The sequence below is a fragment of the Pan troglodytes genome, chromosome 9 (assembly GCF_028858775.2).
Source record: "Pan troglodytes isolate AG18354 chromosome 9, NHGRI_mPanTro3-v2.0_pri, whole genome shotgun sequence".
Lineage (NCBI taxonomy): Eukaryota > Metazoa > Chordata > Mammalia > Primates > Hominidae > Pan > Pan troglodytes.
In genome coordinates this window covers 123,424,398-123,447,946 of record NC_072407.2, presented here as the reverse complement: position 1 = coordinate 123,447,946, position 23,549 = coordinate 123,424,398, and the positions used below count along the sequence as shown (strand labels likewise).

Sequence of the window (23,549 nt, the reverse complement as noted above, 5' to 3'; positions counted from 1 at the left end):
TTTTTTGAGACAGAGTCTTGCTCTGTTGTTCAGATTGGAGTGCAATGGCATGATCTTGGCTCACTGCAACCTCCACCTCCCGAATTCAAGCAATTCTCCTGCCTCGGCCTTCCGAGTAGCTGGGATTACAAGCATGTGCCACCACACCAGACTAATTTTTGTATTTTTAGTAGAGACGGGGTTTCACCATGTTGACCAGGCTCATCTCGAACTACTGACCTCAAGTGATCCACCCACCTCAGACTCCCAAAGTGCTGGGATTACAGGCATGAGCCACCATGCCCGGCCCAGCTGGGATATAACTTAAACTCTCGACCGTGACACCTAGAAATAACCCAGTTAAGAGAAATGCACAACAGCTATCCATCCTGCCCTGGTTCACGCAAAAAGGAGGACAAACCAGGCAGTCAGTCAATGTGTTTTAGAGTTCAGAATTAAAATCACACAATAACTCCAGGCCCAAGGCACTAAGGCAGAAAAGGCCTATAAACCCTGGAGAACTGAAGACAAGGTTTTAGACCATACTGAAAACTCAAGACTGTCCAACTGATGTCACAAGGCACCAGTGCTTGGGCCTGATTTCTCATCTGTGTGTTCCCATCACCCCATCCCTGCCCAAGGCCATTCAAGGATGCTTATGTTTCTGGGCTGCTGTACATATTTGTGCATGTGTGTTTAAGAGAAAGATAAAGAAAGAAACAGTCAAGGCAGGAAGGCACTGAACCAATGTCTATGGGTCAATGCAAATGGCCTGACAAGAAAAACTGCCATAGGCTAATGGTTTTTCAGAACATTTTGCAAGGTATGTAACTGGAAATGCCTCTAGCCTTTAGCCACCCACATCTCTCTTCTCATTCTGTCCTTACTCCCTGCTTTTCCTGCTGGGGAGATCCTCTCTTGACCCTAAAATCCTACTAAGAAGGTTGACCTACTTCCACCTGGCCTGCTACCAATTATAGAAGTAAATGAGAACCTGAAGGAAAACATTACGTCTGATTTCAGTCTCTAAGGTTAACAGTGAAAGACAACAGAGCAACCTCCCAGTTAGCAAAGGCCTTCAACAGACCCTGAGTCAACAAGGGAAGGGCACCATCAGGAAAGCAAGCTAGTAGCCTCCCAGAAATAAGAGCCCCACCTGCCCTTGACTGGGCCTGGTTTTTTCCTTTACAACCAGGGTGATAAAGACTGAACTCGATACAATTTCAAGACAAGTCCTGTTAAGTAATCAACTCTGGTTTTGAATGAGCAAGCCCACCATTTCGGCATCTGGCTCCAACACATCAAATCAAGGGGAAGATTTTCCCAAAGGCTGAGAGTTAAGCTACTTACTGACAGCTGGAAGCTTAATTACTGCTTTTCTTAGAGCATTAACTCCCACTAGCCAATGACTACACATCCTATTAGCCATGTAAATTAACATGTGTTGAAAAATCTCAAAGAAATCAGCCTAAGTTTAAAGGAAATCAGGCAGTGGGATTAAAGGAAAGAAGCCACTGAGCCACCCTCCCCCCTCCATTCTTTGTTCTTTTCATTGGGATTTCAAAGAAATACGTCTTTGTCAAGGATGCTTGGCTACCAGGAAACAACCAAATTCCTAGAGCCTAGAGCCACTTTGAGTGTTTGTCCTAGGCCTCTCCACTCCTCTGACTTCCTAGCACCTGCCAAGCCCTTTGGGAATGTTCGTCAATGTTGTCAATGTTGAGATTCCTTCAGTCAATCTGTCCCAAGCACATCCTTCCAATTCCCGTGTATGCAAACTCACCTGTTTAATCACAGAATGCCAAACTTCACAAAGGAAACTCAAAAGTAGTTTATTCTTTAGTACATTCAACTTACCACCACCTTTGTAGCAAACATGTACTTGTCCCGAAGCTGAAAATCTCTCACTTCCTCAAGGATCACTTCCTGGTTTTCCCGGGACTGGAAGAAATCTGTACTTCGGAAAACAGTGGAGTAGCCAGAGGGTTCATGTCGTTCAATGTAGATGGTATTTGGTTTGTCATAGGGATCAATTCCCCTGGCAGAAAAAAAAAAAAAAAGGTTGTTATCATTTGCACATTTAATTACTAGAGGCATGGAAGTTTTGCAATGAGGATAATCAACTAGAGTTTAGGCCTACCATGGTGTGACCCACAGATCATACTCTCTGTGCCTCAAACATATCCCTTTGGTTACTCCTTGACTCAGGATAGAGGGGACAAATTGCCATTTGTAAGGTGTTTTATGTTGTTTTCAAAGCATCCTGGGTTTAGCTCAAGGCAACCCTGCCCTGCTTAGGAAGAGCAAAAAGTAGTAGTACAAGATAAAATGTTTCAAAATTAATAAGCAAGGGACTGCTTGAAGCTATAAGCAAGTTTCTGGTCTAAAGTTATGAATCTCAGAGGAATGAAGGAGAGTTTTCCCAAGGTGCTACATCCTCTGAAGAACATTACTGGAGAAACCACACCATGAACCTCTGAGCCTGATCCTTCCAAGTGACGCTGCCCTGTCTCTGCCCTGTCCCCTACCAATGTCATGGATCTAGGCAATCTGGAGCTGCCTGTGCATTTCATCTCCCATGAGGCTCTTCCACAAACTCTTTCTCAAACATACTGATCTCCTTGATGTCCTTCAGAAAGGGAGGGCACCTTTCTCCCACTGTGCTTTTGCAAACACCACACTCTCGTGAGGAGATGCCCTCTGCACGCACTCTGATCCCTCCATCCAATTCCTACTCTCCTCTGTCATCAAGTTCAAGTCTTCATCTTCCAGGAAGCCTTCCTCAGTGCTGTCCTCTCTTCTCCCAACACTAGCAATAACATCCCTCTGCAGCATCCAATTCCAAGCCTTTTACATGAGTTTGAACTCCAAACAAAGGTATAAAACCCCTTTAGTTGGGTGATTTTTTAGAATCAGTCTTATTCCTTTATGCAGTAATGCCTCTTAGACACTGTATTTTATTGTTCACCATTATGTATTTGTCTGAGCTTCCTAGACACAGTATAGATGCCTCGGAAGGCCATGTCTTAGATTTCATTTTACCCTATAGTATTCCTAGCTGAAGAGATACTTTCTGCATTGGATCTGTGGGGCAATTCAAGAAGCTAATCCAAAATGAAAACATAGAATGACCAGGCCAAACTACCTTGGAGAAGAACTTCTGAGCCAGTGATCCCCCAAGAATCCCCACACAGCAGCTCAGAGGACAACTTATCTGCTCCAGGTCTCCTAACATTCTCAAGAACACCAAGGCCATGGGAACCATTCAGCAAATGGAAAAAATAAATGGTAAAGTCGGGAAGATAGTCTTGTAGTGAGAATACAGAGTGATGACTCAAGGAAAAGCAGAAGGCCTCAGTTAGGTAACTGCCCTTATACAATCCCATATGCATGATGGCTCTCAGAATAATGAAGGTAATCGTGTCAAATTCCTTCAGAGATATACTGTCAAGAGCATATTCCCCCCACCCCTCCCAAAAAGGAAAATAAGAAACAGAAAAACAAGAACCTCTTTTGCCAGATGTAGTGGGTCACACCTGTAATCCCAACACTTTGGGAGGCTGACGCCAGGCTAGGGAGGGGGACCATTTGAACCCAAGAGTTCAAGACCAGCCTGGGCAACATAGTGAGACTCCACCTCTACAAAAAATAAATTTAAAAAAATTAGCCAGGTATGCTGGCGTACACCTGTAGCCCCAGCTACTCAGGAGGCTGAGGTGGGTGGATTGAAGCCTGGAAGTTTGAGGCTGGGTGAGCCATGATTGTGCCACTGCACTCCAGCCTGGGCAACAGAGCAATACCCTGTCTTGAAAAAACAAAGAAAAAAGAGCTTCTTTTTACAATGGGAGCAAGACTTGAGTTTTGCCCTACAATCTGGATTCTTAGGGCAACGGAGAAACCAGCAGCTTTGGTCCTAGTGTGGGAGAACACTATTCTTCATTATCAGATCCTCTGTGTGCATGTGTGGGCGGGTGGTGGCATGTTCTCTTCTTTTCCACAATTAGAAGTACTGATTAAAGTACTTCCTCTAGCCAGAGGATATGCAAATTAAAATGAGGCTGCTTGGTATTTTTAAAACAGCAGAGAGGAAGGAACCTCTATTGAGCTATTTTGAGACCCAGCTCACCTCTATTATTCCTTCCTAGCCAAAAGCAGCAGCCAACACCTAGAGATAGAAAGAACTGTGACTTTCATCCCAATTTTCTTCCGTAATCCATATTTGGACCTCCCATTTCTGCAAGCTGCTCCACCTACAAGTTCTCATACTTTGCAATCACTTAGACTTCCAATGTCTTACGCTCACTGACACCTACTTTCTATTGTCTTTGTCCTCATTGAGAAATTCCAATCCTTGCTCTATCTCTGAGCAGTCACCAGCCTCACCTGGCCTCACCTGAAATCCCTCAATGATGCTCCACAGGGTATCTTTGAGTCCCCTCAGCCCCCTCCAGGTCTTCCACTGTTCTGTCTTGCCAATCTCAAGCTCCGGACCATGTAAATTTTTAGCTTTCCCACTCCTGCTGCTCCCAACTTGCCAAGCATTGTTGAACAAATGTATATCATTATTCTGAGAGACTAGATTACACTTTCACTTATTATGGGGAAACCTAGAGGGAGAAATCCCACAAATAGCCTAAAATCCCCTAACCGACATGTCATTAGCTTCAGTGAGATAAACCAGTCCTTTCTCCCAGGATATCTGTATATCTACACAGAGGCAGAAGGTACAATATGATTTTAGAACTTAAAATTTCTAAATTGTATGTTCCCTTATCTAGTAATTCTGCTGGTTTGCCCTCTTAATTTATAGTTTCTTAAGCAGATAAAAGAACAATTTTTCCCCTTAAAATTCAAATAAAGCAGAAGAAAGTTCTAATGGTTCTCCTTGAGCAGAGGGTGTCCTTGGATGAGACTGTGGTTATAATTTCACTAAGATCCCACAACTTTTGCTCAAGGAAAATAACAAAAGGGTCAGAAACAGCTACCCTCTGTGGAAACATAATCTATGGGTGTCTGATGATGGTCAGCTGTAAGGCTCCTCAACATACCAGCTCCATCTTTACCTCTATTACTAAGGAAGCAATACCAACTAAAAGACATTTCACTTTACATGGAGAACTAAAAGAAACAAAGGCAGTATCTACATCTTCTGGGACCATTACACTTAATGAGGACTAAAATTACAAGTAAAAGTCTAAAAACAAATGAAAAACTAGGAGATAGAAATATAAATACACACACATACGATCTATCTCATATCACAGCCAAAGGGCTAATCTCGAATATATAAAGAGCTCCTTGAAACCAACAATGAAAAGACTAATAATCAAATAGAAAACAGGCATGAGATCAGGCACGGTGGCTCACACCTGTAATCTCAGCACTTTGGGAGGCCAAGGTGGGTGGATCACCTAAGGTTGGGAGTTTGAGACCAGCCTGGCCAACATGGTGAAACTTCATATCTACTAAAAATACAAAAATTAGCCAGGCATGGTGGTGGGTGCCTGTAATCCCAGCTTCTCGGGAGACTGAGACAGGAGAATCACTTGAATCCGGGAGGCAGAGGTTGCTGTGAGCCAAGATCATGCTACTACACTCCAGCCTGGTCATACTTAAACAGACAAACAAACAAATAAATAAAACAAACCATAATCCCAGCACTTTGGAAGGCCAAGGTGGGAGGATTGCTTGAGGCCAGGTGTTTGAGATCAGCCTGGGAAACATAGGGAGACCTCCTTTCTACAAAAAAATGTAAAAATTAGCTAGGCATGGCTGCACATGCCTGTAGTCCTAGCTGCTTGAGAGGCTGAGGTGGGAGGATCACTTGAGCCCAAGAGTTTGAAGCTGCTGTAAGCTATGATAGTGTCACTGCACTCCAGCCTGGGTAACAGAGTGAGACTCTCACTAAAAAATATAAAATAAAAATAAATAAAATTAGCCAGGCGTGGTGGCAGGCACTTGTAATCCCAGCTACTCAGTCGGCTGAGGCAGAGAATTGCTTGAACCCTGGAGACGGAGGTTGCAGTGAGCCAAGATCACGCCACTGCACTCCAGCCTGGGCAACAGAGCAAGACTCCGTCTCAAAAAAAAAAAATGACCCTTAAGCAGATTAAAAGATGTTCTAACTCATAATAAGGAAAATGCAAATTAAACCACAGAGATAATATTTCTTCCCTAACACATTGGCTGTGGAGGGAGACACTATTCTATATTGTTGAGATGAGTGCAAATTTGACACTTTCTATATCAAATCTGGCACTCTCTACTAAAGTTACAATTTTAAGGATTTATTCACTGTGGATATATCAGTGCACAAAACTTACAAAAGTCCTTGCCCTTGGGAAGCTTTCATTCTATTGAAGGGAGAAAGACAAATAATAAGCATAATAATAGTATATTAGAATGTGGTAAAGTGCTCTGCAAAACAGAACAGAACACAGTACAGGAGATTGGGAGTAATGGGGGAGTAGGTGCAATTTTATTTTTATTCATTCATTCATTCATTCACTGAGACAGTTATTATTTATTTATTTATTTATTGAGACAGTGTCTTGGTCTGTCGCGCAGGCTGGAGTGCAGTGACGCAATCTCAGCTCACTGCAACCTCCACCTACCGGGTTCAAGCGATTCTCCTGCCTCAGCCTCCCGAGTAGCTGGGACTACAGGCGCCCGCCACCATGCCCGGCTACTTTTTGTGTTTTTAGTGGAGATGGGGTTTCATCATGTTGGCCAGGCTGGTCTCAAACTCCTGACCTCAGATGGTCCACCCACCTCGGCCTCCCAAGGTGCTGGGATTACAGGCATGAGCCACCGCACTTGGCCAGGTGCAATTTTAAATAGGATCCTAAGGTGGGCATAAATGAGTTGGGCTTCATTTAGAAGATGTTATTTGAGCAAAGACTGGAATGAGGTAAGGGAGTAAGCAGTAAGTATATCTTTGGTAACAGCATTTTAGGCAGAGAAAACAGCAATTGCAAATATCCTGTTCCCTGTGGTAAGAAGGTATCTGACATTTAATCTGAGAGAAATGATGAAGCATTAAAGGGTTCAAAGCAGAGGAACAAAATGATCTAATTTATTTGAATAGACTCAAACTGACCACATGCTGAGAATTAATGATAGAAAAACAAGAGTAAAAGCAGAAAGACTAGTTGGGAGACTAATGAGCAATGACACTGGAGGCTGGCACTAGAAGTGGTACCTGAGTAGAAGATTCTAGATATATACTGAAGGTGAAGCCAATAGGATTTCCTGATAGAATGAATGTAAAGCATAAAACAAATGTGAAATCAATGATAACTCCAAAGATTTTGGCCTGAGCAAATGAGAAAAATTATAGGTGGAGCTGATTTGGGGTGGTGAAGATCAAGAGTCAATTTGCGAGGGGTCAAGTTTGCAATATCTGTCAGTCATCCATGTGAGTGAATGGATAGCTGTTAGATAAACCCACTGACCCAGCATACCCACTCCTAGAAATCTGTCCTACACATTTGCCTGCACATGTACAAATTCATATAATTCAAGATCCTATACTACTTTATCACTGTAATAGTAAATTACGATAAGTATATTACTATTTACTTCTAGAAGTACTTCTTGAAGTACAGCCTGTTTATTTCACTCCTCTTCTCACAAAACTACAGGGGTACCTCATTGCTTTCAGAATCTAGCCCAAATTCCTTTATCAAGCAATGCAGATTCTAATACCAACTTCCCTTTCAAAACTTCACCCAATACACTGTCCAAAATTAAGAGTTCATCTTCTCTACCCAAGCACCACATTGGCGCATCCCTGTGCCTTTGGCAAGTCACTTTGTTCCTCTGCCTGGAATTCCTGTCCTCCACACCTCCACACAGGGACATCCTACCTGTTGTGCACATCCTGGATCAAGGGCCACCTCCCCTACACAGCTGTTTATGATCCTCCCATCTGGAAGGATAAATCCTCTCTCTAGCTTCTCATACTATGTCTGTTACCTCTGTGCCTCTTTCACAATGTGTGTTACGTACCTGAAATGTCTTTCCTTACCTCTCCTTAATAACTATATCCATAAATTATTCAACTTCTTATACCCTTAAGAATCTAGTAGGTTTTATATTTAACAGACATTCAAGAAAATGTTATGAACAAATGCAGGAATTTTTTTTTTTTTTTTTTTTTTTGAGACAGAGTCTCACTGTATCGCCCAGGCTGCAGTGCAGTGATGCGATCTCGGCTCACTGCAACCTCTGCCTCCCAGGTTGAAGCAGTTTTCTTGCCTCAGCCTCCCAAGTAGCTGGGATTTATAGGCACATACCACCATGCTCGGCTAATTTTTGTATTTTTAGTAGAGACAGGGTTTGACCATGTTGGCCAGGCTGGTCTTGAACTCCCAAGCTCAGGTGATCTGCCCACCTCAGCCTCCCAAAGTGCTGGGATTACAGGCGTGAGCCACTGCACCCAGCGAAATGCATGAATTTTATATAGAGAAAAAACTCCCACTTCTAATATGATGCTCTAAAAATGAAACTCTACAAACACGCAAGGGCCTCAAGATTCCCCTGGGTTCCCTGATTGATTGAAAAATGCAAAAGCTCTACCACTCCTCTCATAAATACCTTACTTTCACCTCCCCCCAACTCTCTCCCACAGTGAGATCATTGTACTTGCAGCTCTAATTCTCAGATCTGGAAAAATGTATTTCCTGAATAAATGCTGGACATTTCAGGGGAGGGCAGTTTGTCCACCATGAAGGAGCTAGAACTGGAGAAAGGAGGTTACATATATCAAGATTTCTTAGATGACACAACTTACCAAGAAAAGGACTTGACATGTTCCTGAATCATGATCCAGGTCTGGCCAAAGTCATCTGACTTCCACAGCTGCAAAGACAAGTGGTCATGATGCAAGAGGCATGTATAATACAACCTGAATGGCATCACCATCAAACACCCGCTGAAATCCCACCTTCCATGACACGCTGTCTGTGAAGGCAGGCACTGAGACTGCCAAAGCCAGCTCAGTTGCTCCAAAAGCAAACAAGGGCAAGAAAGGAAAGGCAACTGTGTACCTATGTGTTCTCTCAATAGCAACTGGAAGGAAAAATGAGTAGGACTTGCCTTCCATTTACGGATTACCAAAAATTATATTTCACTCAAGACTAGCCTCTAGGTAATGGTAAAAACCAAAGGATGATTATACTCAGCACTTTTCAACGAAGAAACAGTGTCCTTAAAAACCTTTCACAGATAGCAGCATTATTCACAACAGCTAAAATGTGGAAGCAATCCAAGTGTCCATGAGGGATAAGCAAATAAGCAAAATGTGGTCTATGCATACAATGGAATATTATTCAGCCTTAAAAAGAAAAAAATTGACACATGCTACAATATGGATTAATCTTAAGGACATTCTGCTAAGTGAAATAAGTCCATCACAAAGTGACAAATAGTATATAATTCCACTTAGGAGGTACCTAGAGTAGGCAAAAGCATAGAGACAGAAAGTAGAATGGTGGTTGCCAGGGGCTGGGGGCAGAGAGGTATTATTTAATGGGTGTAGCATTTCAGTCTTGCAAGATGAAAAGTGTTCTAGAGATGGATGGTGGTGATGGCTGCAAAACAATATGAATATACTCAATATCACTAAACTGCATGCTTAAAAGGGTCAAAACAGCAAATTGTACGTTATGAGTATTTTAACACGCACAAAAAAGAGGAAGAAAACAACAGTAATGGGCCCTGATAATTAAAGATGAATGCAGAGGACACCAGCTAAGTACAGAGCCCCACAGAGAACCAACTGAATACACGGCTGTGGCAATGAGGAATTAACCTGCTGATCTTTGCCAAAGCCCCTCAACTTCCACAGATGGAATCTGAGGGTTCCTCCGGCCCTAGCAACCATGTATTAAGAAGCAGGAGACCCAAAATAACAATAATTCCCCCTCCGCTGGTAATCTGACCCAGCCCATACTTAGGTTACTCCCTAAGGCAAGCAAAGGTAAACAGATCTGTGTTTTGGTTAAACAACCTGCAAAAAAACGTTCCAAGGTTTCTCTGAGCAAAAACATTCAAGGCTCACTGTAAATCCAATCGTACAGGATCTACAAGTTTCACAGATTTTTGCCAAACTAATATCCTTGACTTGGCAAGCTTCAACCTTGAGATATAAATCTTACTCAGGCTCTTTCCTCATCTCTCAGATTTCCTTCAAACCTGGGTTGAAGGAGGAAAATACACACATGTATATGATACACACGCACGCACTCGAAGGAAGACTATTACTGTTAGTGGTAACTTCAAATAAATGGGAGGCAAAAGCAGTGTTTAAGGTGGAGGATGGAGAAAGCAGAACAGAAATTCAACAAGCGGTCCCTGAAGAGCTCAGATTCCAGCTTTCTCTACCTGGCTCTCTCTCTGATTAAATTCCAGAGCCTCGATTTACCCCAAGGGCTAACAAAGGTGCAACTGCATGGAGAAGGGCATGCTGTTTAACTCACAGGGCCTGCCAAGTGCTGGGTGCTGATGGCTGGCTGGGCTGCCAACTGAGAGTGCCAGGAGGAGATATTTTTCTTGAGCCCTGGTAAGTGAAATAGTAGCTACAAAGGCTAGGCCCGAGAGAGAAGGAGGGAGAGGCAGGAGGCAAGGTCACTCAAAGGACACACAATCCACACAGGCAGAGGAGAAAACTAGAGGAGCCCCATGCAACTGGGTTCCGAAAGCCCTCTTACCTGCTTGTTGGGGTGGGACCTGTCGAAGCCCAAGAGAAGGTTGGAGGCCTTACTGTGTAGGAGGAGATCAGCTGCCCGAAATGGGATGGAAAAGCCTTGAAGAGTGTTGCAGAAGTCAAACGTGATCCAGAGGTACTGGGCATAAGCGTCTGCAAAGATGTACTGCAAGGGAAAACAGGTAAGTTCAGAGCAGGCCCTGTCCAGAGCTGCCCAACACTCCCCTAAACCATGTGCGAGTCCACACGAGTACACACATGTGCAGGGGCCAGCTGGCACCAACAAGGCACCACAGCCTTACAGGGCTTCCACAATGGCTTTCTCCCCATCTCTTGGCAATAAAAAGACACTGGCATACTCCAAACAAGGCTCAGCGAAAGAGGAGGCCTGGAGATGGACCAGGATGAAGCTACAAGGTGGGCTTGTTTAACCAGGTAATGAAGTGGGCCTTTCTGTTTTTTCCTTTCAATGGAATTAGCAATTCCCACTCCCTAGTGGGTCACTCAGTCACAACCAGAGGGTAGTTACTGGCATCTGGGACACAGACGCCCTACTTTTCAGATTGGCTAACACAGATGGGATGGTTGAGTCTCCCTGCATCCTCCAAGCAGCTATGGGACATGGCTTTCCAGGAAAAGCACTAAAATCACTTCCATCTAAGAAGATAAGCTTCTCTTTCTTGCTGCTATGCCAGGTGACCGGCAGCTCTGGGGACCAGGCTGCCACTGTGGCTGGCAAGCTCACTCTGGGGCAGAGCAGTAAGTAGCTCTGGTGAGCATGGGCCTCATCCTACTTAGCTTCTGTGTGGATGAGTGAATCTGAACAATTTAGGCTGGATAGTGGCTGCGGCTGAAAGAATTCCCTGGGGAGAAGGATCCAGGCAATTCAACCTAACACATGTGTGCTGCATTCCCACCACAGACCAGACGCTCAGGAGCTGCCACAAAAACCCAAGATGCCTTCCCTCAAGTAGCTCAAAATCTAACATGGGAGACAGACATGTCCAGGGCTAACCACCAGTCAAGAGAAAGTGAGGCTGAATGAGAAGCCATGACCAGAGTCCTGTGAGTGCCTCTCCAGGCTGAGAGATGAGAAATGATTCCATGGAAGAGGTGGGCCTCGAAGGGCAGGTGAGACTCCCGCAGGGAAAGAATATTCCACGTCTAGGGCAGTGTGGGTTTGGGCACAAAGGGGGAAAAGAGATATAGCATGGGTTTGATGAGAGTCTTGTTTATTTGAGACAAGGTCTCACTCTGTTGCCCAGGCTGGAGTGCAGTGGCACAATCATGGCTCAGTGCAGCCTTGACCTCCCCGGGCTCAGGAGGTCATCCCACCTCAGCCTCCCAGGTAGTTGGAACTACGGGTGTGTGCCATCACACCCAGCTAAGTTTTTGTATTTTTTGTAGAAACAGAGTCTCACCGCCGGGCGCGGTGGCTCACGGCTGTAATCCCAGCACTTTGGGAGGCTGAGGCGGGGGGATCACGAGGTCAGGAGATCGAGACCATCCTGGCTAACAGGGTGAAAACCCATCTCTACTAAAAATACGAAAAATTAGCCGGGCATGGTGGTGGGGGCCTGTAATCCCAGCTACTCGGGAGGCTGAGGAAGGAGAATGGCGTGAACCCGGGAGGCGGAGCTTGCAGTGAGCCAAGAGCGTGCCACTACACTCCAGCCTGGGCGACAGAGTGAGACTCCGTCTCAAAAAAAAAAAAAAGGAAAGAAAGAAAGAAACAGAGTCTCACCATGTTGCCCAGGCTGGTCTCAAACTCCTGAGCTCAAGCCATCAGCCTGCCTTGGCCTCCTAAAGTGGTGGGATTACAGGCATGAGCCACTGCACCCAGTGACAGTCTTGAGGGCCTGAGAGAAATAACCAGAAAACAAGGCTGGGAAGCACAGATGATGTAAGGCCTCGCATGCACACCTGGCAAGACCCGGAGGCCGGTCCCTGCTCCTGGAAGAATGAGGAAGGCTCAGGAGATTATGAATCAGAAACCAGAGCAACAGGGACCTAGTTCTACCCAGAGCCAGTCATTGACATCCTAGAAGTCAAGCAATCCTGCAGGATAAGCCCAAGGACACTTTCTCGAATGGACTCCACCTGACCCAGATCAATCTCCAGCTTTGAAACCTTTCAGCGCCACAGCCTCGGTGTGGACCAGCACTTTGCACTTGTCTCATGCTGCTTTCAGATGTGCTCACTCCTTTTCATTTGCACTCTCTCCCCAAATCCAGACCATAAACTTCCCAGGGACATATTTTGTGGATTCGCTCTCTCACGTTTCCTCCCCAGCATCTCAGGTAAATCTCTAAACTCTGCAGAAGCCTCATTAAATCGAACTGGAAAAGGTAGTAAATGTTTTGAAAGCAAAAACTACAATAAAATGCAATGTTATAAAAAACAATTATGATCCTAAGAGGATCATCATAATTTCTGGCATAAAAGTATTCCCCAGAAATAACATAGTCCATCTTCCTGCTCCCAAACCACCTAGGTTATTGGGGAAGGAAGCATTCTCAATTTGAAAAGATTTCCCCAGAAATCTGTTCCATGGCTTCCTGCAGTCTCACACTGGAGAATCCAAAAATCACGCACCCCGTCATAGGATGTATTATTGTCCATGGTAATAGCTAAACGTTTTCAAGAGCACTTCCTATATGCCAGGCACTGAGCTAAAAGTTTGGCATGCCCTATCTCATTCAGGGTTCACAGTGACTCAGTGCTTTGGATATTACCGTTATACACTCTTTTAATAATGAGGACACTGAGACTGAGAGTAGTTTACTGCCCAAGGTGACGCAGGACTAGGCAGCATTGACGTCAATATCTGACTGGTTCACATGTTCACATCTCACCCCTTAACAGCTCTTTTAACAAAACGGCAACATTTCCTGAACTTCATTCATAGGTCTTACCTTGTACCATTTAACTCATTTGTGTGCCTTTTCTCCTAATCCACAGCACCCTCTCATTTCACCTCTCCATCCCCAGCCCCTGATCATCTCAAGCCTTGATTCTCCTCTGCTGGCTCCTTGGTCCTCCCCACTCCCTACGCTCATATAACCTCATTCTTCTTCCATCCTTTGCTGCTAACCTTGGCTTATCCTTTCACAAAGCTTCGACCACCGCCCTTAAGAACAAGCATGGGGCCGGGCGGGGTGGCTCATGCCTGTAATCCCACCACTTTGGGAGGCCAAGGTGGGCAGATCACTTCAGGTCAGGGGTTCGAGACCAGCCTGGCCAAGATGGCAAAACCCCATCTCTACTAAAAATACAAAAAATTAGCTGGGCATGGTGGTATGCACCTATAATTCCAGCTACTCAGGAGGCTGAGGTGCAAGAATCGCTTGAACCTGGGAGGCAGAGGTTGCAAAGAGCCGACATCACACCACTGCACTCCAGCCTGGGTGATGAAGTGAGACCCTGTCTCAAAAACAAAAGAACAAGCATGGCATGACTTTCAAATCTACAGTCTAACCCTCAATTCTTACAGAGATTCCATTTTTGTTGACCTTCTCACCATCTCCACTTTTGATGGGCCAAGATATTTTACTATACGCAAAACTTGAGTTCTTCAAAACTTTCCCAACAAAACCCAATTCTCCCTCCCCACGTCCCAAGTCCCCTGCCTGCTATGCCTTCTCCCAGCCCCACTACTCACAAGCAGAGATGGGTTTTTACTCCAGTCCTTCCCTTTGGCCCTCACTATCAGCCACCAAACCTGTTTTGTTTTCCTTTAAAATCTTTCTCAAAATATGTGCCTTCCTTTTTCCTCTCAGTGCTATTGGCATGGCCCACGTCTTCACTAGAGACTAAACAAACTGGAGGCAGGCAATGGGTCTTCCTCATCCTCATGTCTTCCAGGGCCTAAATGAAATACTTAGAGGGTGATACCAGGTTTGATTGAGCAACTGAGCAACTTCATGCCTACACTGCCACAATAGTTCCCTTTCTAGACTCTTCCCTAATCTTTCCCTGCTAAAAGGGGAAGTCAAGAATATTGCCAGAAGACACATTTCCCTAAAGGACACTATTCATTTACACCCCTACTCAAATATTCTTTCCTAGCTCTGTTCAGCCCTCAAAGCAGAAGACAATCTCCATCTTCAGACACGGGCCTGTTTGACATTGCACAGCAGCTCAATACAAACTCTCCACCACCAAGAAGTGAATCTCCTCGCTGTCCTGCACAGAAACCACATTTTGGCACTTTGCAGTCTCTGCTGACGCCCTTCTCCTGCTTGAGGGCTCCTGCCAGCTCTCCTCTACTTACTGGGGTCACATACCCATCCTTGAAGCTCATATCAAATCCTAAGTACCCCATGAAGACTTGGCTTCTATGATCCAACCTCATTTGATTCCCCTAGCTCTATTATTTGTAGGTTACATTCATCACTTGAGCACATGGTACCTCATGCTGTGATACAAAGGGTCAGATATGTACATGTTAGGGAGACACAGTATTTCACCCTGGCTTTTAAGTCTCTGTGCTGCCTGGCTGTCAAGTTTACTGGAGGCCAAACCTACAGACTGACCAAGAGCTGACCTACAAGGTGCTTCCCAAACTACGCAATTTCAGGAGTGCCTTTGTGTACCCCAATCTCTCCAACCCTGTTTGCAGTAACTTAATATTCCAGAGGAGCTTCCTCCTTTGGTTAAAAGCTGTGTTTCCTCTGAAAATACAAATACCTCTGGAAAGAAAACAAACTAAGCTATAGAATGTATCCACAGTCTATTAGCATAAGTGACTTTCTCCAGTTTCAAGTGGAGAAACCAAGAGTACAATGAGAGGAGGAAGGGCAGAGAAGGCAATGAAGGAACATCCCTCTAGAAGGTGGGAACGAAATTTTACCTAGGACCAACCTCTGCCTGGAAAAAGGCAGGACTGGCTCTTGCTTCTGCTGAGGCTGAGGCTGTGAGGCCTAACTGTACATTCAGTGGCCTTTTTTAAAAAGCCCCAGATATGCAGTGGCGCTGGCCCGTAGTCACAGCTACTTGGAAGGCTGAGACAGAAGGAATACCTGAGCCCAGGAATTTGAGGTTACAGTGAGCTATGATTGTGCCCAGGATGTATGGCAGAGCAAGACCCCTGTCTCTATTTTTTAAAAATTATTAAGTAAGCAAATAACAGAGCCAAACATATTTCAATTCTGTCTGACCAATCTCAGGGGCCCCACAATGTTGGCAGAACTGCCATGTGGCCAGCACTGCACAATGGTTCAGGGCAGCACACAGGAGACCAAGAAGGAAGTGGGACTGCTGGCTAATGCAGAAATAGACCCAAAACTCACATGGGCCCACAAGCACCATCTCCATCACAAGGCAAAGCCTTCGGACTGGAACTGGATGCCGCGCTAGCACCTTCTCTCCCCTTCCACAGGCACTCATGTTCCTAGACATCCACGCTGCCCTTTCCTGACATCTTAACCTTTCCAAGCAGCTGCTAACATTCATTTCGACCATTTCAAATGCTCCTTGGCAGCTCGCATTTCCACCTGGGTGATTTGCCTAGGCAGAGCGCCCTGCTGTTGACAGCAAGGCACCCAGCCTTGTGTGATTTTTCTCAGGAAGTGGTAGGTCTGGTGGGGCAATTTGCCTTCCAGGGGACAAAGGCAAAAGTAACAGAAGCAATCAGCACTGTTAAGAGTCACCATTTCCTTCCTGAGAGTCTGGTGGGGTGGTGAGGAGCAACCTTCTCTGGGGAATTAGAAACTATCTACAGAGAATGCTGCCCGCACCAACCCACTCAGCCTGTTCCAGGCCTGAGGTCCAACTGTCAACAAATTCTCCAAGAAGGCAGCCTTTTTTCTCCTGACTTCTCCATCCCCACCAACTCCAAAGAATATCCACCCATGAGAATCTAAGACACACCACTCGGAGGTACACAGCACTTGGGCTGCAAACATGTCACCCCCATTCCACAGTGCAGCACCTAAACTCCCTTACTGCAATCACCCTCCAGTTTCCTCTTGCTCTTGCCCCAAACACCACGGCCCCTGCTCTGCTCCTTCTCCAGATCCAGTGCTTCCAAAGCCCCAGTCCTCTGCCTGCACTAACCCTCCTCCTCCAAGTCCAAAACATCATCTGTCCTGTCTTCTGACTCTTCAGACTTGTGGCCTTAGCAGTTGTTCACCACAACCCACAACAAGCAGAAAGGAAGTCAGAACCCACCTACAGGCATCTGTGTACTACGGAAGAAGCTGGGGAAGAAGAGATGGAGCCTGCCTATAGACATCTGTGCACTAGGGGAGGAGCTGGGGAGGAGGAGATGAAGCCTGCCTATAGGTATCTGTGCACTAGGGGAGGAGCTGGGGAGGAGGAGGTGAAGCCTGCCTGTAGGTATCTGTGCACTAGGGGAGGAGCTGGGGAGGAGGAGATGGAGCCTGCCTATAGGTATCTGTGCACTAGGGGAGGAGCTGGGGAGGAGGAGATGAAGCCTGCCTATAGGTATCTGTGCACTAGGGGAGGAGCTGGGGAGGAGGAGATGAAGCCTGCCTATAGGTATCTGTGCACCACAGCAGGAGGTGAGGAGGAGGAGATGAAGCTGAAAAGACAGATTCCAGAGGGACAACAAGGCATTTTCGAGGCCACAACCTCTGCAAGAGTGAGCTCTGAGACAATGTGTAAATACAGTAATCATCATCAGCATCAGGTACGTACAACTTAATAAATGGAGAAATCCAGGTGTTATTAGTTTGCTGCAAAAGAAATTGTGGTTTTTATCCTTACTTATGATAATATTTGATTAGTTTTTTTTCAAATTTAATTATTTAAATAGACATACTATTATATGTATTTATCATGTAGAACACAATGTTTAAAAACATACATACATTGTTTAATGGTTAAATCTGGCTAATTAACAAATGCTTTCCCTCTCATAGTTATTTTTATGTGAGAACACAAAATCCACTCTGCATTTCCAAGCATACAACACATCAGCAGGTGTAATTTGATTCTTGAGAGGTGGGGCGCATATGGATCCATCCACAGAAGAGGCAGCTATGAGCTGGACCCTGGGCAGGGCTCCTCACCTCACGGAGGAGCCAAAGGCAAGGCAAGCAGCGGGGCCCACCCCTCTCTGGGAGTCCCGGGGACCACACTGTATGGTGGGGCAAAGGGGCACAAAGGCTGGCTGACCCGTCTATGGGGCCAGTTCCCTCCAACACCTTCTCCTTGCTTTTCATCTCAGGGGGAAAAATTACTCCGTCACCCTGGAGTTAGGTAAGAAAGGGAAGTTTCCTCCTAACTGCCACTCCACTCTGAGATCATCAGGCAGAGCTGATATTTTAACAAGTATGTACCAGTAATGACCATTCCAGTTGTTAAAAAACAACTGCTCTGTACCACCTGGTCAATAGCCGCTGCCCTGAAACCCTTAAGTGGCCCTTCCTAAGCCTACCCCACAACACTTCCCATGGCCTGGTCCCTTCCCCAGGATCTCCCTGAAATTCAGCAACTCAAAAGTTAATGCATGGCCCAGCAGGGGACGTCCAGGACCCAGCCTCCTCCAGACAGGATTTGTTCTGATTGGTCAGTGCCCAAGCCACACCAGTCGCTAAATATTTTGAATGCAGCCCCTGCTAGGAGACCTCAAGCAACCTGAGAAGCCAGCACTAGGGACTGGAAGGAGGACCCTGTAGATCTTGCTTGCCTGTTCCTTTCTGGAGCAGAAAGCTTTTGCTACTAGAATGTTTCTCTTAGTTTTTCTACTAAGGGTCTTTCCGTAGAAGATCTGGCCTGGAAACAAACACGGTAACACAAGAGTGGGGAAGAAAGCAACGAAATACAACTCTCCGAGCTAAGAGCTACCCAACCGGCAGGAAAGCCTTGCCGGCTGCCCGGTTCCTGCCCTCCCGCCTCCACCTCCCTGGGGGCCCAGGGTCAACGCTTCCTCAAATCAAATTGCCTAACTGAAGAAACAAAGCCCCCAGGGCCAGCCAGCTGGGAAAACAAAGCAGGAGGCATAGCAATATCTGCTGCCTTGGTTTTCTTTTCCATATCGGTACAGGTTCAGAGGCCGGGGGACAGAGGGTTGCACCAACACACACACGCAGGTACCCACGTGCACACAAGCATGCGCATGCACGCAGGTACCCACACACGCACATGGGTACCAATGCATGCACACAGGTATCTGCACACACACACAAGCACACACACAGGTACCCATACGTGCATAAGCACACACACGCAGGTACCCATACGCACACAAGTACCTACACGCACACAAGCACACACACAAAGGTACTCACATGCACACAAGCATGCACATCCACACAAGTACTCACACGAACACAAGCACACACACACAGTTACCCACATGCACACAAGCGCACACACACAGGTACCCACACGCACACAGGTACTCACACGCACACAAGCACGTACATGCACACACACGCATACAAGCACGCATAAGCACGCAAGCAGACACACTGATAGTATCCTAGAAAACATGAATTAGACTGCAAGGTTATTCTCAGTGTACCTGGGAAACATTTTTGCCATCTGCGAGTCGGGCAAGGTATTATAATTGTTGGCTGGTTTTCTGTGGTTTAACCTGTCATCGTTTGTCTAGAAATCCTGCCTGACCAGTACTTGGCCTGCCTGATTGTGCAGAGACCCACCCTGAGAACAGCAGTCTATCACAAATGCCCAGGTTAGCACAAAAACTCACTAGCCATCAGTCATGCTACAAAGATCACAGAGAGCGCCATCTCCTAGCTCCCCCTTAAGTGCGGCAATCTTTCCAAAACCCAGTCCCATGAAGTCGGGACAGGAGGGATGGCCACTTCCTTACCCGCTTGTTGTCCGCAGGGCTGTGGTAGAACTGGGCGATCACAGCTTCACTCCTATTTCCCACGCCAAAGTTTAACTTGTCTGAAATTTTCTTGAATGATTTTCCGTAGTCGTAAGACACGTACACCTGGAATACAGAGAAAAGGAGATGAAAAAGAAAGAGTTGGTGAGAAACTGGCAGAAAGATCTCTTTCTTTTTTTTTTTTTTTTTGAGACAGAGTTTCACTCTTTTTGCCCGGGCTGGAGTGCAATGGCGCGATCCCAGCTCACTGCAACATCTGCCTCCCGGGTTCAAGCGATTCTCTTGCCTCAGCCTCCCAAGTAGCTGGGATTACAGGCACCTGCCACCACGCCCAGCTAATTTTTTTTTGTATTTTTAGTAGAGACAGGGTTTCACCATGTTGGCCAGGATGGTCTCGATCTCTTGACCTTGTGATCCGCCTGCCTTGGCCTCCCAAAGTGCTGGGATTACAGGCATGAGCCACCGTGCCCAGCCAGAAAGATCTCTTTCAAACATCCCATCCTGGATCCTGAACATGGCTCCCATTAGGTGCCTGATAGGAAATGACAGATGTTACCAGATAACACACAAAGGTGAGGCAGGGCACCTCTATGTCTGTCCCCAAGCATGTGGGGGCAGAAAGCATGGGACCCCTGCAGTCCCCACTGCCTGGAATACACAAGCCTCTTTTCTGAGGCCAAGGCAAGTCCCTGGAGCAGGAGACAAATGATAGAAACAGTAATAACCTCCTCACCGGGGCTGAGTTCAGTGTTTAACAAATTACATCCAGAGGAGGGAGAATGTGGCTAGCTGAGGGGAATGGAACGGAGGATTTGTTTTGCCATCTGTTGAATGGTTCCCAAAACGTATCTAATTCTTCATTCTTCTGCTGGGAAGTTCTGTTTGTATAGCATTCCATACAAAAGAGAAGAAAACCCTCATGGGTCTCCACCACGTAGCCCAAGATGGAAATGAAAGAGTGCTGAGTGACGTGAAAATACTGTGAGATGTACCTACCTGTGAGATGTGAAATAATTAATATAATCACGGGGTTAAAAACAAGCCTGATAGGTGAATATATTAATAATAACTTAGTTATTTTTCAAATGATTCATGGAAAAGGGGATTAGGATGAGCATTAAAGAAAAATGAGGCCAGGAGCAGTGGCTCAAGCCTGTAACCCCAACACTTTAGGAGACTGAGGTGAGAGGATGGCTTGAGGCCAGGAGTTTGAGACCAGCCTGGGCAACAGAGTGAGACCCTATATCTACAGAAAATATAAAAATGAGCCTGGCTTGGTGGTTTGAGCCTGTAGTCCCAGTTAGTTGGGAAGCTGAGGTGTGAAGATCACTTAAGCCCAGGAGTTTCAGGCTGCAGTGAGCCATGATCACACCATTGTACTCCAGCCTGGGTGACAGAGCGAGGAAGGAAGGAAGGGAGGGAGGAAGGGAAGAAGGGAGGAAGGAAGGAAAGAAGGAAGGAAGGAAGGGAGGGAGGGAGGGAGGAAGGAAGCGTGGGAGGGAGGGAAGGGAAGGGAGGGAGGAGAAGGGAAGGAGAGAGGGAGGAAGGGAGGGAGGGAAGGAAGGGCAGGTGAATTCAAAGTGGAGCAGGGTGTATTCCAATCCTTGCTTGTCTGAGTCATCAGCAAACATGTTTTGAGGGTTCCATGTGGGCCAGGTATTGTCTAGACACCAGACAGACAAAGACTAATAAAAGACATAGTCTTTAGACACGATGGGCATGTAAACATGTAAATGTCTGCAAACAATGCCCTATGTCAACACAAGGTATGTAGAAAGGGAACAGAGAGCACATGCACGTCTTTAATACTTACTAGATATTAAGGTTAGAAGAGGCCAAGACAGAGCCTCTGCCTTTATCTGGGTCACAGTTGAAGAAGCTATTGGAACACACAGTATGTGTTCCCAACTACCAGATACACAGTAAGGGGCTGCCACAAAAGCAGCTTCAGAAATTGTGCAGGCTGAGAGTTCACAGATAATCTGAGTGGGTAAAATGACGAAGTAGCACTTTCTCACTTCTATTCTGCTGGCCAAGCATGGACATTAGTGTCCCGGTTAGGTTCAAACATCACATGGAGCAAAATAATGGCTTCTCAGGAAGGAAACTAAAGTCCCTTCCAGCTCTGACATCCCATAATTTGATAACCACCCATGTATATCTTCAGGGGCACAAAGGTGATAGTTTACATTAAGGTAGCATTTTTCAGTATGTAATACTCCTTTACAAACATTCTCTCTCTTCATCTGAAAAACCGGAGTTAGTCTCACCTTTGTCTCTTTCAGTGTACCTGGGGCATAGCAGGTGCTCAACAAAGATTTCTAGGATGAATAAATATCATTATAAACCAAAGAGCAAGTAAACAAATGTGATAAATAAATGAATAGAAAAGAATGAATTGAATGAATCAGTGAGTCACTAAGAGATTTCCATTTAAGAGATAAACAAAAACTAAGATTCCCAGAAGTGAATGGCTAGCTCCGGGTCATACCGCTAGTAAGAGACAAAACTATGACAGTTTCCTCCAATTCCACGTCCAGTTGTCTCTCTACTCCAACAAGTTACCTCTAGGAGAATGTTCTCTTCTCCATCTTAACGTTTCTCTGCTAAGTAGGAAGGTCTTATACCAAGTCTACAGGCCAAGCACTGGAAGGAGTGCTGGCCCGCAGAGAGAAAAGACCCACATTAACCAAGTAGGAAGCCTTCCTGAGATTCTCAGCCATGCCGCTGCCATCGTGCACATGGAGGTAAAACCACCTTCACTATCAAAGAGCTCTTCCCTAATTCTCACCTACAAACAAAATCCATCTCTTTGGGTCTTCTACTTAACAGAAGTGAAAAGCAAGTATGTAAGAGTCCGTCCTATGCCTGAAGGCCATCATGAACTGCTCATCAACTTTCCTTCCCTTGGCCAGGTTGAAAAATTCCAACATGACATTTTTATCCTACCTTCATAATTGTTATTTCTTTCTCTTTTTTTGACGAGACAGGCTCTTGCTCTATGACTCAGGCTGGAGCACAGTGGCACAAGCACAGCTCACTGCAGCCTTGACCTCCCGGGGTCAAGCAATCCTCCCAGGGTCAAGCGATCCTCCCACCTCAGCCTCCTGAGTAGCCGCGATTACAGGCAGGCGCCATCACGCCCGGCTAATTTTTTGTATTTTTTTTAGAGATGGGGTTTCCTAGGCTGGTCTCCAACTCCTGAGCTCAAGCAGTCTACCCACGTCAGCTTTCCAAAGTGCTAGGATTACAAGCATGAGCCTCCGCACCCAGTCCTTAATTCTTATTTCTACTTAATTAGCATAGACTATAAGCTCCATAGAACAAGGACAATGCTTAAAGCTGGTGCACAGTTATCTATCTTCCCCCACATTGAACAGCCCAGAAAAGGCCTCTGCCAGTGTGCAGTTAGCTCAAGCGGATTGGTGGCTCCACCCCGACTTGCGCTTTCCTTTCTAGCTGTCTTTTCTTCATGGCAGCACCATGCTGCTGACTCACAGTCCAATACCATCTCCAGGTGAATTTGAGAGAACACCCCGGACTCACTCATCTTGTGCTCCTAGTTGGTTTTTCATCCAGACGGGATTTCTGCACTAAATAGTCCCCTCTGACCTCAATATGATGCTACTCCCTAAAAAGCAAAATAGCACAGGGGAGGAGTTACTGAACTGCCCACAGTTTCTGGTTAGATCCTTTTTTACCTACAAAGATGGTCCTTGAAAGTGAGTGATTTTTAATTCTTTCCCTTGTACCTCAAAACTACGTAATAATAAAGAGGAGGGAGAGAAAGGGGAGAAACAGATGACAGCTAAAATGTACAGAAAACATCCCCATATCTGGCACTGTTCTAAGTACTTTACAGCAATGTTCTCAAACTGTAATATGCCCACAGACTGCCCCCTCTCCGCCCCCCACCTGCCCCCTGGCCCCGGCAAGACACTGGTCAAGTGCAGGTTCTGATTCAAGAAGTCCGGACGGGACCTGAGATTCTTTTCTAACCAGCTCCCAGAAAATCCCCAAGGGCTGATCCACAGACCA

The 23,549-nt window shown here is 45.8% G+C and overlaps 1 protein-coding gene and 1 long non-coding RNA gene across 6 annotated transcripts in view; one reads left to right on the top strand and one right to left on the bottom strand.

Annotated features, from left to right (window-relative positions):
• The window catches only part of SORL1 (sortilin related receptor 1), a 185,445-nt gene that overhangs the window by 134,121 nt on the left and 27,775 nt on the right, over positions 1–23,549 (bottom strand). For 4 of the 5 annotated variants that reach the window (XM_063784581.1, XM_016922169.4, XM_016922170.4 and 1 more), the window contains exons 3-6: positions 19,491–19,616; positions 10,692–10,853; positions 8,774–8,841; positions 1,837–2,017 (exon numbers count right to left, since the gene is read on the bottom strand). In XM_063784581.1, coding sequence (XP_063640651.1) covers positions 1,837–2,017; positions 8,774–8,841; positions 10,692–10,853; positions 19,491–19,616 — 537 coding nt within the window. The remainder of the gene's footprint in view (positions 1–1,836; positions 2,018–8,773; positions 8,842–10,691; positions 10,854–19,490; positions 19,617–23,549) is intronic. The other variant, XM_063784582.1, reaches the window with a different exon arrangement.
• On the top strand, positions 17,106–20,425 carry LOC134807388 (uncharacterized). Its single transcript, XR_010147695.1, has 2 exons — positions 17,106–17,339; positions 17,572–20,425. It is a non-coding gene; the product is annotated as an uncharacterized LOC134807388 (long non-coding RNA).